The following is a 12,650-nucleotide window of genomic DNA, read 5'->3' on the forward strand; positions in this document are numbered from 1 at the left end:
AAGGTCAGGGCATGACAGTGACGCAATTGCAGCGCCTCTGTAGACTTGCAGCGCCTCTGTAGACTTGCAGAGGCCAAATTGAGCTCCGTAACGCATCGCCGTGCGCCTCCCAAATTTGTAACAATGAGGAGGGCTCCGTATAGCTCCACATTGACATAATTGGTTGACGGTAGGTGGGGGTGGGAGGTCCTGTATAGACACAAACTCACTTCCTTGACAACAGCGCCGCTCCGCAAAGCTCAAGAAGTATGAATGCCCTAACTTCTGCAGAGGCCGTATCACAGAAAATGCTGTATGGCCACTGCAGATGACGGATTGACCATACAGAGCATTTGTTTAGGGTAGGGACGTCCCAAGGATTCCGGATAGCACTAACCTTCCATCCTGCTTGGCTATTGCTGCTTTATTTGAATTATTGGGTCAATGTGCAGGGGCAATGGTTAGTCAAGGTAATTGAGGTAATATGTACATGTTGGTTGAGTTATTAAAGTGACTATGCATAGATAATAACAGAGAGTAGCAGTGGCGTAAAAGAGGGGGTGGGAAATGCAAACAGTCAGGATAGAGCCTTGTCTTGGATTAGATGTTCAGGAGTCTTATGGCTTTGGGGTAGAAGCTGTTTAGAAGCCTCTCGGACGTAGACTTGGCGCTCCGGTACCGCTTGCCGTGTGGTTGCAGAGAGAACCGTCCATGACTAGGGTGGCTGAAGTCTTTGACAATTTTTAGGGCCTTCCTCTGACACCACTTGGTATAGAGGTCCTGGATGGCAGGAAGCTTGGCCCTGGTGATGTACTGGGCCGTATGCACTACCCTCTGTAATGCCTTGCGGTCGGAGTCCGAGCAGTTGCCATACCAGGCAGTTGACGCAACCGGTCACGATGCTCTCGATGGTGCAGCTGTAGAAACTTTTGAGGAACTGAGGACCCATGCCAAATCTTTTCTTTTCCTGTTTGATGGTTTGTCAGAGGGCATAGTGGGATTTCTTAAAAGCTTCCGGGTTAGAGTCTTGCTCCTTGAAAGTGGCAGCTCTAGCCTTTAGCTCAGTGAGGATGTTGCCTGTAATCTATGGCTTCTGGTTGGGGTATGTACGTACGGTCACTGTGGGGACGACGTCATCGATGCGCTTATTGATGAAGCAAATGACTGATGTGGTGTACTCCTCAATGCCATCGGAAGAATCCCAGAACATATTCCAATCTGTGCTAGCAAAACAGTCCTGTAGCTTAGCATCTACTTCATCTGACCACTTTTTTATTGACCGAGTCACTGCTTTAATATTTGCTTGTAAACAGGAATGAGGAGGATAGAATTATGGTCAGATTTGCCAAATGGAGGGCGAGGGAAAGCTTTGTACAGTATGTGTCTCTGAGTGGGAGTAAAGGTGGTCTAGAGTATTTTTCCCTCTGGTTGCACATTTAACATGCTGAGTAATTTGGTAAAACTGATTTGTTTCCCTGTATTAAAGTCCCCGGCCACTAGGAGCGCCGCCTCTGGGTGAGCTTTTTCCTGTTTGCTTATGGCGGTATGCAGCTCATTGAGTGCGGTTATAGTGCCAGCATCGGCTTGTTATGGTATGTAGACAGCTAAGAAAAATACAGATGCAAACTCTCTAGGTAGATAGTGTGGTCTACAACTTATCATGAGATACTCTACCTTAGGCGTGCAAAACCTTGAGACTTCCTTAGATATAGTGCACCAGCTGTTTACAATATATAGTCGGCCCCCCTTGTCTTACCAGACGCTGCTGTTCTGTCCTGCCGATACAGCATATAGCCAGCCAACTGTATGTTGATAATGTCGTCGTTCAGCCACAAGATAAGATAGTAAGGTTTTTAATGTCCCATTGGTAGTTTAATCTTCCTCGAAGGTCGTCGATTTTATTTTCCAATGATTGCATGTTAGCTAATAGAATGGAAGGCAGTGGGGGTTTATTAATTATTATTTTTATTTTTTAATTATTTCACCTTTATTTAACCAGGTAGGCATTTACAATTGCGACCTGGCCAAAGATAAAGCAAAGCAGTTAGACACAGACAACAACACAGAGTTCTACACATGGAGTAAAACAAACATACAGTCAATCATACAGTAGAAAAATAAGTCTATATACAATGTGAGCAAGTGAGGTGTGATAAGGGAGGTAAAGGCAAAAAAATGCCATGGTGGCGAAGTAAATACAATATAGCAAGTAAAACACTGAAATGGTTGATTTGCAGTGCTCCAGGGTGTGATTAGTGATGGCGTCCCATCCTTTCAGGCTGTTGGCCTGAAGTAGGACTAAATAGATTTAAATTGTGGAGTAGGGTATTTATTATTCCTTTGTGAGTGTAGTGTTAAATGGTAGGGTATTTTGTTGTTCTTTTTTGTTGTTTTTTGATTATAATTGTTTTTTTAAAGTATAAGGGTGTTATACTCCAGAGTACTAGGGGGCGGTAATGCAACATTCACTGGATGCCAACCGCGGTTAAATCTCTTCGAAGAAGAAAAAGGTAGGCGCCATGACACATCGCACAGCTGCCTGAAACAACGACAGCAAAGAATGAAAATATTATTTTGATTTGGTTATATTTCAGCGTTTGTAAATTCAAAGGAGATTGTCTTTAGTTTTACACCATGGAGCCGACAGCGCCCAAAAGGTATGTGTACGTTTGATTCGCTTGGAAAAGTACAAGTTATGTATGTTAGTTAGCTCGCTAAATTAGCCTCAACAGCTAACGTTATATCAAATATTTTTCAATCTGTGGCTGTGGGTAACCGGCTAGCCACGTTAGCAAGTTTGTTAACAATATTTGTAATTTCTTATAAGATAACGTTAGCTTCACCACTTTGACTTGTAACGTTAGTTATCTAGCTAGTTAACAGTAGATGTTTAACTTCATTTAACTAAATGCTAGCTGGCTACCGTTAGCTAGTTGTTTAGCTTGACAGCATCTGTTTAATATTAGCTGATTTGTGTGTTCTTGTAATGTTAACTTTTTTGCCTAAAAAGATAGCTAGTTACTTCAGCATAAGTTATATAAAACTCCCCGTGGACCCAGTTCCACAATTCTTGTCGTGTTGTTGATGCCATAGAAATAGAATGAATAGAACAGACTTGGAACCTCTAGCCACAGAGGGAACAATGACATATATTTTTACCGGATGTATAAGTGTGAAGCATCCGGTTGACATTTCCACTCACTAGCAAATAATAATGGTGGTGAGTGGAAGCCCAATGTCCGGCCGTGGTAGGAGATGGATTTTGGACAACATACTACTAATTTTCTCATTGAGGAAAGAGTTGACCAATATAGTTTTCTGTTTCGAAAAACAGAGTGGACTAAGTTTAAAAAAACAAAAAAATGTAGTCTTTAACCTTTGCCAAACTTTCAAAAAAGTGTGTTGTTTAGTAGTGCAAGAGTGAATTTAGTTATTGCACACTCACACTTCACAGAGTAGGTGTTTATATCGAAAATAAGTTAATACCCCCTTTCTTGTTCTGCCTACTGTGATTAATTTGCTCCGATTGGTAACAACAAGCTGTGGTCTGTCTTGGGTTAGATATAAACATCTTTGCTTGAACCCTGGGAAGTTCACTGGTAAACTCAAGGATACACTCGCAATGACTGCCTGTTATTGTGATGCCATTTCCATGGTCATTTGAATTGGCCTATCAACTGATGCTGGATTTCCATGGTAATGTAGAATGTTCATTCAAATGTCAGCTGATGTAGCTCATGTGATGGAATGTATTTTTTTGTCTAATGTAAGTTGAGTTGACTCAACAAATCACAGCACAGATTGAAGGGTACACTTCCTGCTTTTACTTCCTGCCATGGGTACACTCAAAATGGCTGGCAGCCCAACCATTATCCCATCATTGACTTGAGTGGGGATTCCCGTTCTATTTATTTCTGTGGTTGATTCTCTTCCTCCACAGCAAGCTGAAGAAACTGAGTGAAGACAGTCTAACAAAACAACCAGAGGAGGTCTTTGATGTTCTGGAAAAACTTGGTGAAGGGTGAGAATATTAATTCATCATACATTTTTTTTACATGATTATAACCTGAATAACATTTCTAATGAAAAGAGATGTTTGTGTACATTGACATTATGATAATGACTAGATTTATGAAATGGCTGATGGAACCACTAATATGTTATACAGGATCCTGGTCTTTGGTACTTTCTGCATCATTTCCACTGTCTTGATTCATCTCCTCCAGGTCCTATGGCAGTGTGTTTAAAGCCATCCATAAGGAGTCAGGCCAGGTGGTGGCTATCAAACAGGTGCCTGTTGAGTCAGACCTCCAGGAGATCATCAAGGAGATATCCATCATGCAGCAGTGTGACAGGTATTCTGTATGTAAGAGAGGAAAGACTCTCTGGCCCAGACTTTCATCAGGCAGAGCTAGCATGGCTCCAGAGACTAGTGAGAGGAGAACAGTCTCCTACTTCACAATCACATAACCAGTACCACACACACTACCCCACACTCTGTTACTATAACCAGTACCCCACACTCTGTTACTATAACCAGTACCCCACACTCTGTTACTATAACCAGTACCCCACACTCTGTTACTATAACCAGTACCCCACACTCTGTTACTATAACCAGTACCCCACACTCTGTTACTATAACCAGTACCCCACACTCTGTTACTATAACCAGTACCCCACACTCTGTTACTATAACCAGTACCCCACACTCTGTTACTATAACCAGTACTCCACACTCTGTTACTATAACCAGTACCCCACACTCTGTTACTATAACCAGTACCCCACACTCTGTTACTATAACCAGTACCCCACACTCTGTTACTATAACCAGTACCCCACACTCTGTTACTATAACCAGTACCCCACACACTACCCCACACTCTGTTACTATAACCAGTACCCCACACTCTGTTACTATAACCAGTACCCCACACTCTGTTACTATAACCAGTACCCCACACTCTGTTACTATACCCAGTACCCCACACTCTTACTATAACCAGTACCCACACTCTGTTACTATAACCAGTACTCCACACTCTGTTACTATAACCAGTACTCCACACTCTGTTACTATAACCAGTACCCCACACTCTGTTACTATAACCAGTACCCCACACTCTGTTACTATAACCAGTACCCCACACTCTGTTACTATAACCAGTACCCCACACTCTGTTACTATAACCAGTACCCCACACTCTGTTACTATAACCAGACTTTCATCAGGCAGAGCTAGCATGGCTCCAGAGGCTAGTGAGAGGAGAATGGTCTCCTCCTCCATATTCATATAACCAGTACCACACACACTACCCCACACTCTGTTACTATACCCAGTACCCCACACTCTTACTATAACCAGTACCCACACTCTGTTACAATAACCAGTACCCCACACTCTGTTACTATAACCAGTACCCCACACTCTGTTACTATAACCAGTACCCCACACTCTGTTACTATAACCAGTACCCCACACTCTGTTACTATAACCAGTACCCCACACTCTGTTACTATAACCAGTACCCCACACTCTGTTACTATAACCAGTACCCCACACTCTGTTACTATAACCAGTACCACACACTCTGTTTGCTCACCTTTCATCAATAATTGTTTGTTCTGTCTCTCCTCCTGTCCAGTCCCTATGTGGTGAAGTACTATGGCAGCTACTTTAAGAACACAGACCTGTGGATAGTGATGGAGTACTGTGGAGCCGGCTCTGTTTCAGACATCATCAGACTACGCAATAAGACGGTCAGTATATTTACGACGTTTGACAATGAAGATGACCTTTGGTGCTTCGGTAACCTTTTACATTAATTGGTCGTGATTTTAATGTGTATTCATAGACTACTGAATTATCAGAACGAATCATTTATACCATCTCCTCTTGTAAAGCTCACAGAGGATGAGATAGCCACCATCCTCAAGTCCACATTGAAAGGTCTGGAGTATCTGCATTTCATGAGGAAGATCCACAGAGACATCAAGGCAGGCAACATTCTCCTCAACACAGAGGGCCATGCCAAACTGGCTGACTTTGGAGTAGCGGGACAACTCACGGTCTGTCTGTCTGCCTGTCTGTCTGCCTGTCTGTCTACCTGTCTGTCTACCTGTCTGTCTACCTGTCTGTCTGCCTGTCTGTCTACCTGTCTGCCTGCCTGTCTGTCTACCTGTCTGTCTACCTGTCTGTCTACCTGTCTGTCTACCTGTCCTCAACACAGAGGGCCATGCCAAACTGGCTGACTTTGGAGTAGCGGGACAACTCACGGTCTGTCTGCCTGTCTGTCTGCCTGTCTGTCTACCTGTCTGTCTACCTGTCTGTCTACCTGTCTGCCATGCCAAACTGGCTGACTTTGGAGTAGCGGGACAACTCACGGTCTGTCTACCTGTCTGTCTGCCTGTCTACCTGTCTGTCTGCCTGTCTGTCTGCCTGTCTGTCTACCTGTCTGTCTACCTGTCTGTCTGCCTGTCTGTCTACCTGTCTGTCTACCTGTCTGTCTACCTGTCTGTCTGCCTGTCTGTCTACCTGTCTGTCTGCCTGTCTGTCTACCTGTCTGTCTGCCTGTCTGTCTACCTGTCTGTCTACCTGTCTGTCTACCTGTCTGTCTGCCTGTCTGTCTGCCTGTCTGTCTGCCTGTCTGTCTACCTGTCTGTCTGCCTGTCTGTCTGTCTGCCTGTCTGTCTACCTGTCTGTCTACCTGTCTGTCTGCCTGTCTGTCTACCTGTCTGTCTACCTGTCTGTGTGCCTGTCTGTCTGCCTGTCTGTCTGCCTGTCTGTCTACCTGTCTGTCTACCTGTCTGTCTACCTGTCTGTGTGCCTGTCTGTCTGCCTGTCTGTCTACCTGTCTGTCTGCCTGTCTGTCTGCCTGTCTGTCTGCCTGTCTGTCTGCCTGTCTGTCTGCCTGTCTGTCTACCTGTCTGTCTGCCTGTCTGTCTACCTGTCTGTCTACCTGTCTGTCTACCTGTCTGTCTGCCTGTCTGTCTGCCTGTCTGTCTGCCTGTCTGTCTGCCTGTCTGTCTGCCTGTCTGTCTGCCTGTCTGTCTACCTGTCTACCTGTCTGTCTGCCTGTCTGTCTGCCTGTCTGTCTACCTGTCTGTCTACCTGTCTGTCTGCCTGTCTGTCTACCTGTCTGTCTGCCTGTCTGTGTGCCTGTCTGTCTGCCTGTCTGTCTGCCTGTCTGTCTGCCTGTCTGTCTACCTGTCTGTCTGCCTGTCTGTCTGCCTGTCTGTCTACCTGTCTGTCTACCTGTCTGTCTACCTGTCTGTCTACCTGTCTGCCTGCCTGTCTGTCTACCTGTCTGTCTACCTGTCTGTCTACCTGTCTGTCTACCTGTCCTCAACACAGAGGGCCATGCCAAACTGGCTGACTTTGGAGTAGCGGGACAACTCACGGTCTGTCTGCCTGTCTGTCTGCCTGTCTGTCTACCTGTCTGTCTACCTGTCTGTCTACCTGTCTGCCATGCCAAACTGGCTGACTTTGGAGTAGCGGGACAACTCACGGTCTGTCTACCTGTCTGTCTGCCTGTCTACCTGTCTGTCTGCCTGTCTGTCTGCCTGTCTGTCTACCTGTCTGTCTACCTGTCTGTCTGCCTGTCTGTCTACCTGTCTGTCTACCTGTCTGTCTGCCTGTCTGTCTACCTGTCTGTCTGCCTGTCTGTCTACCTGTCTGTCTGCCTGTCTGTCTACCTGTCTGTCTACCTGTCTGTCTACCTGTCTGTCTGCCTGTCTGTCTGCCTGTCTGTCTGCCTGTCTGTCTACCTGTCTGTCTGCCTGTCTGTCTACCTGTCTGTCTGCCTGTCTGTCTACCTGTCTGTCTACCTGTCTGTCTGCCTGTCTGTCTACCTGTCTGTCTACCTGTCTGTGTGCCTGTCTGTCTGCCTGTCTGTCTGCCTGTCTGTCTACCTGTCTGTCTACCTGTCTGTCTGCCTGTCTGTGTGCCTGTCTGTCTACCTGTCTGTCTGCCTGTCTGTCTACCTGTCTGTCTACCTGTCTGTCTACCTGTCTGTGTGCCTGTCTGTCTGCCTGTCTGTCTACCTGTCTGTCTGCCTGTCTGTCTGCCTGTCTGTCTGCCTGTCTGTCTGCCTGTCTGTCTGCCTGTCTGTCTACCTGTCTGTCTGCCTGTCTGTCTACCTGTCTGTCTGCCTGTCTGTCTACCTGTCTGTCTACCTGTCTGTCTACCTGTCTGTCTACCTGTCTGTCTGCCTGTCTGTCTGCCTGTCTGTCTGCCTGTCTGTCTGTCTGCCTGTCTGTCTGCCTGTCTGTCTACCTGTCTGTCTACCTGTCTGCCTGTCTGTCTGCCTGTCTGTCTACCTGTCTGTCTACCTGTCTGTCTGCCTGTCTGTCTACCTGTCTGTCTGCCTGTCTGTCTGCCTGTCTGTCTGCCTGTCTGTCTACCTGTCTGTCTGCCTGTCTGTCTGCCTGTCTGTCTACCTGTCTGTCTACCTGTCTGTCTACCTGTCTGTCTGCCTGTCTGTCTGCCTGTCTGTCTACCTGTCTGTCTACCTGTCTGTCTACCTGTCTGTGTGCCTGTCTGTCTGCCTGTCTGTCTACCTGTCTGTCTACCTGTCTGTCTGCCTGTCTGTCTACCTGTCTGTCTACCTGTCTGTCTACCTGTCTGTCTACCTGTCTGTCTGCCTGTCTGTCTGCCTGTCTGTCTACCTGTCTGTCTACCTGTCTGTGTCTGCCTGTCTGAGTCTACCTGTCTGTGTCTGCCTGTCTGAGTCTGCCTGTCTGAGTCTGCCTGTCTGAGTCTGCCTGTCTGAGTCTGTCTGCCTGTCTGTGTCTACCTGTCTGTCTGCCTGTCTGTCTGCCTGTCTGTCTGTCTACCTGTCTGTCTGCCTGTCTGTCTGCCTGTCTGCCTGTCTGTCTGCCTGTCTGTCTACCTGTCTGTCTACCTGTCTGTCTACCTGTCTGTCTACCTGTCTGTGTCTGCCTGTCTGTGTCTGCCTGTCTGTGTCTACCTGTCTGTGTCTACCTGTCTGTGTCTGCCTGTCTGTGTCTGCCTGTCTGTGTCTGCCTGTCTGAGTCTGCCTGTCTGAGTCTGCCTGTCTGAGTCTGTCTGCCTGTCTGTGTCTGCCTGTCTGTGTCTGCCTGTCTGTGTCTGCCTGTCTGCCTGTCTGTGTCTGCCTGTCTGTGTCTGCCTGTCTGTGTCTGCCTGTCTGTGTCTGTCTGCCTGTCTGTGTCTGCCTGCCTGTCTGTGTCTGCCTGTCTGCCTGTCTGTGTCTGCCTGTCTGTGTCTGCCTGTCTGTGTCTGCCTGTCTGTGTCTGCCTGTCTGTGTCTGCCTGTCTGTGTCTGCCTGTCTGTGTCTGCCTGTCTGTGTCTGCCTGTCTGTGTCTGCCTGTCTGTGTCTGCCTGTCTGCCTGTCTGTGTCTGCCTGTCTGTGTCTGTCTGCCTGTCTGTGTCTGCCTGTCTGTGTCTGTCTGCCTGTCTGTGTCTGCCTGTCTGTGTCTGCCTGTCTGCCTGTCTGTGTCTGCCTGTCTGTGTCTGCCTGTCTGTGTCTGCCTGTCTGCCTGTCTGTGTCTGCCTGTCTGTGTCTGCCTGTCTGTGTCTGCCTGTCTGTGTCTGTCTGTCTGCCTGTCTGTGTCTGCCTGTCTGTGTCTGCCTGTCTGTGTCTGCCTGTCTGTGTCTGCATGTCTGTCTTCAACTCTCTCCGTCTCGCTGAAGTAAATTCTGACTATGTCTAACAATGTAATCTGGTGTCAGTTTTATCAGGCGTTCTTATTATCCTTGATTTTATTGTAGTGATTGTAGCAGTAAATCACAGAAGTCTATATATAGATTATCTTGACTTTATTGTAGTGAATGTAGCAGTGAATCACAGAAGTTTATATATAGATGAGACTAATGCTCGTATTATTCTGTCCCTGTCTAGGACACGATGGCAAAGCGGAACACAGTGATCGGGACTCCGTTCTGGATGGCTCCAGAGGTCATCCAGGAGATAGGATATAACTGTGTGGCAGACATCTGGTCCCTGGGCATCACCTCTATAGAGATGGCTGAGGGCAAACCTCCCTACGCTGATATACATCCCATGAGGGTGAGTCTAACCTCTAACCCTGGGCATCACCTCTATAGAGATGGCTGAGGGAAAACCTCCCTACGCTGATATACATCCCATGAGGGTGAGTCTAACCTCTAACCCTGGGCATCACCTTTATAGAGATGGTTGAGGGCAAACCTCCCTACGCTGATATACATCCCATGAGGGTGAGTCTAACCTCTAACCCTGGGCATCACCTTTATAGAGATGGCTGAGGGCAAACCTCCCTACGCTGATATACATCCCATGAGGGTGAGTCTAACCTCTAACCCTGGGAATCACCTTTATAGAGATGGCTGAGGGCAAACCTGTGTGGTTGGAGATATAGTGCGGTTTGGCTGCATGTTGATGCTCTTAATTGGGAAAGGGGGATACCTAGTCAGTTGCACAACTGAATGCATTCAACTGAAATGTGTCTTCTGCATTTAACCCCTCTGAATCAGAGAGGTGGGGGGTGGCCTTCCTGAATCCACGTCCTAGCTAATGACTCGTTGGCGGCTATAGCTGAAAAATAAGGAATCTGGAATACTCCAGACAACTTTGAATCTGAGAGATCCAGATGTTGATCAAATCCCCTCCCAAAAATGTGATTTGTCACATGCTTGATAAACAACAGATGTAGACAAACAGTGAAATGCTTCCGGGTCCTTTTCACACTAAGCAGAGTTAAAGATAAATATAGGGACACGAGGAATAAATACAGTGAATTACAATAACAGGTAATATCATGGCTATATACAGGAAGTACCAGGTAATAACATGGTTATATACAGGGAGTACCAGGTAATAACATGGCTATCTATATACAGGGAGTACCAGGTAATAACATGGTTATATACAGGGAGTACCAGGTAATAACATGGCTATATACAGGAAGTACCAGGTAATAACATGGTTATATACAGGGAGTACCAGGTAATAACATGGCTATATACAGGGAGTACCAGGTAATAACATGGCTATATACAGGGAGGTAATAACATGGCTATATACAGGAAGTACCAGGTAATAACATGGTTATATACAGGGAGTACCAGGTAATAACATGGTTATATACAGGGAGTACCAGGTAATAACATGGTTATATACAGGGAGTACCAGGTAATAACATGGCTATATACAGGAAGTACCAGGTAATAACATGGTTATATACAGGGAGTACCAGGTAATAACATGGTTATATACAGGGAGTACCAGGTAATAACATGGCTATATACAGGAAGTACCAGGTAATAACATGGTTATATACAGGGAGTACCAGGTAATAACATGGCTATATACAGGAAGTACCAGGTAATAACATGGTTATATACAGGGAGTACCAGGTAATAACATGGCTATATACAGGGAGTACCAGGTAATAACATGGTTATATACAGGGAGTACCAGGTAATAACATGGCTATATACAGGAAGTACCAGGTAATAACATGGTTATATACAGGGAGTACCAGGTAATAACATGGCTATATACAGGGAGTACCAGGTAATAACATGGCTATATACAGGGAGGTAATAACATGGCTATATACAGGAAGTACCAGGTAATAACATGGCTATATACAGGGAGTACCAGGTAATAACATGGCTATATACAGGGAGTACCAGGTAATAACATGGCTATATACAGGGAGTACCAGGTAATATCATGGCTATATACAGGGAGGTAATAACATGGTTATATACAGGGAGTACCAGGTAATAACATGGTTATATACAGGGAGTACCAGGTAATAACATGGCTATATACAGGAAGTACCAGGTAATAACATGGTTATATACAGGGAGTACCAGGTAATAACATGGCTATATACAGGAAGTACCAGGTAATAACATGGTTATATACAGGGAGTACCAGGTAATAACATGGCTATATACAGGGAGTACCAGGTAATAACATGGTTATATACAGGGAGTACCAGGTAATAACATGGCTATATACAGGAAGTACCAGGTAATAACATGGTTATATACAGGGAGTACCAGGTAATAACATGGCTATATACAGGGAGTACCAGGTAATAACATGGCTATATACAGGGAGGTAATAACATGGCTATATACAGGAAGTACCAGGTAATAACATGGCTATATACAGGGAGTACCAGGTAATAACATGGCTATATACAGGGAGTACCAGGTAATAACATGGCTATATACAGGGAGTACCAGGTAATATCATGGCTATATACAGGTAGTACCAGGTAATAACATGGCTATATACAGGGAGTACCAGGTAATAACATGGCTGTATACAGGAAGTACCAGGTAATAACATGGCTATATACAGGGAGTACCAGGTAATAACATGGCTATATACAGGGAGTACCAGGTAATAACATGGCTATATACAGGGAGTACCAGGTAATAACAGGGTTATATACAGGGAGGTAATAACATGACTATATACAGGGAGTACCAGGTAATAGCTATTTGATTAGCTATTTATCAGTCTTGTTTAGCAGTCTTACGGCTTGGGGTTAGATGCTGTTCAGGGTCCTGTTGGTTCCAGACTTGGTGCATCGGTACCCCTTGCCGTGCGGTAGCAGAGAGAACAGTCTATGATTTGGGTGACTGGAGTCTTTAACAATTCTTTAGGCTTTCCTCTGACACCGCC

The 12,650-nt window shown here is 45.8% G+C and overlaps 1 protein-coding gene across 6 annotated transcripts in view; it reads left to right on the forward strand.

Annotated features, from left to right (window-relative positions):
* The first annotated feature begins 2,456 nt into the window (after nucleotides 1-2,456).
* stk3 (serine/threonine kinase 3 (STE20 homolog, yeast)) overlaps nucleotides 2,457-12,650 on the forward strand; it is a 30,282-nt gene continuing 20,088 nt past the window's right edge. For 2 of the 6 annotated variants that reach the window (XM_090228513.1, XM_090228514.1), the window contains exons 1-7: nucleotides 2,478-2,636; nucleotides 3,541-3,675; nucleotides 3,920-4,000; nucleotides 4,206-4,334; nucleotides 5,628-5,742; nucleotides 5,887-6,051; nucleotides 9,864-10,031. In XM_090228513.1, the coding sequence (XP_090084639.1) occupies nucleotides 4,318-4,334; nucleotides 5,628-5,742; nucleotides 5,887-6,051; nucleotides 9,864-10,031 (465 nt within the window). In that variant the 5' untranslated portion in view covers nucleotides 2,478-2,636; nucleotides 3,541-3,675; nucleotides 3,920-4,000; nucleotides 4,206-4,317. Of the gene's footprint in view, nucleotides 2,637-3,540; nucleotides 3,676-3,919; nucleotides 4,001-4,205; nucleotides 4,335-5,627; nucleotides 5,743-5,886; nucleotides 6,052-9,863; nucleotides 10,032-10,134; nucleotides 10,287-12,650 lie in introns of those variants that run through there. The other 4 variants (XM_090228511.1, XM_090228512.1, XM_090228515.1 and 1 more) reach the window with 4 other exon arrangements.

This window comes from Oncorhynchus mykiss, chromosome 30, assembly GCF_057628025.1.
Source record: "Oncorhynchus mykiss isolate SJ-2025 chromosome 30, ASM5762802v1, whole genome shotgun sequence".
In the NCBI taxonomy this organism is placed as follows: Eukaryota; Metazoa; Chordata; class Actinopteri; order Salmoniformes; family Salmonidae; genus Oncorhynchus; species Oncorhynchus mykiss.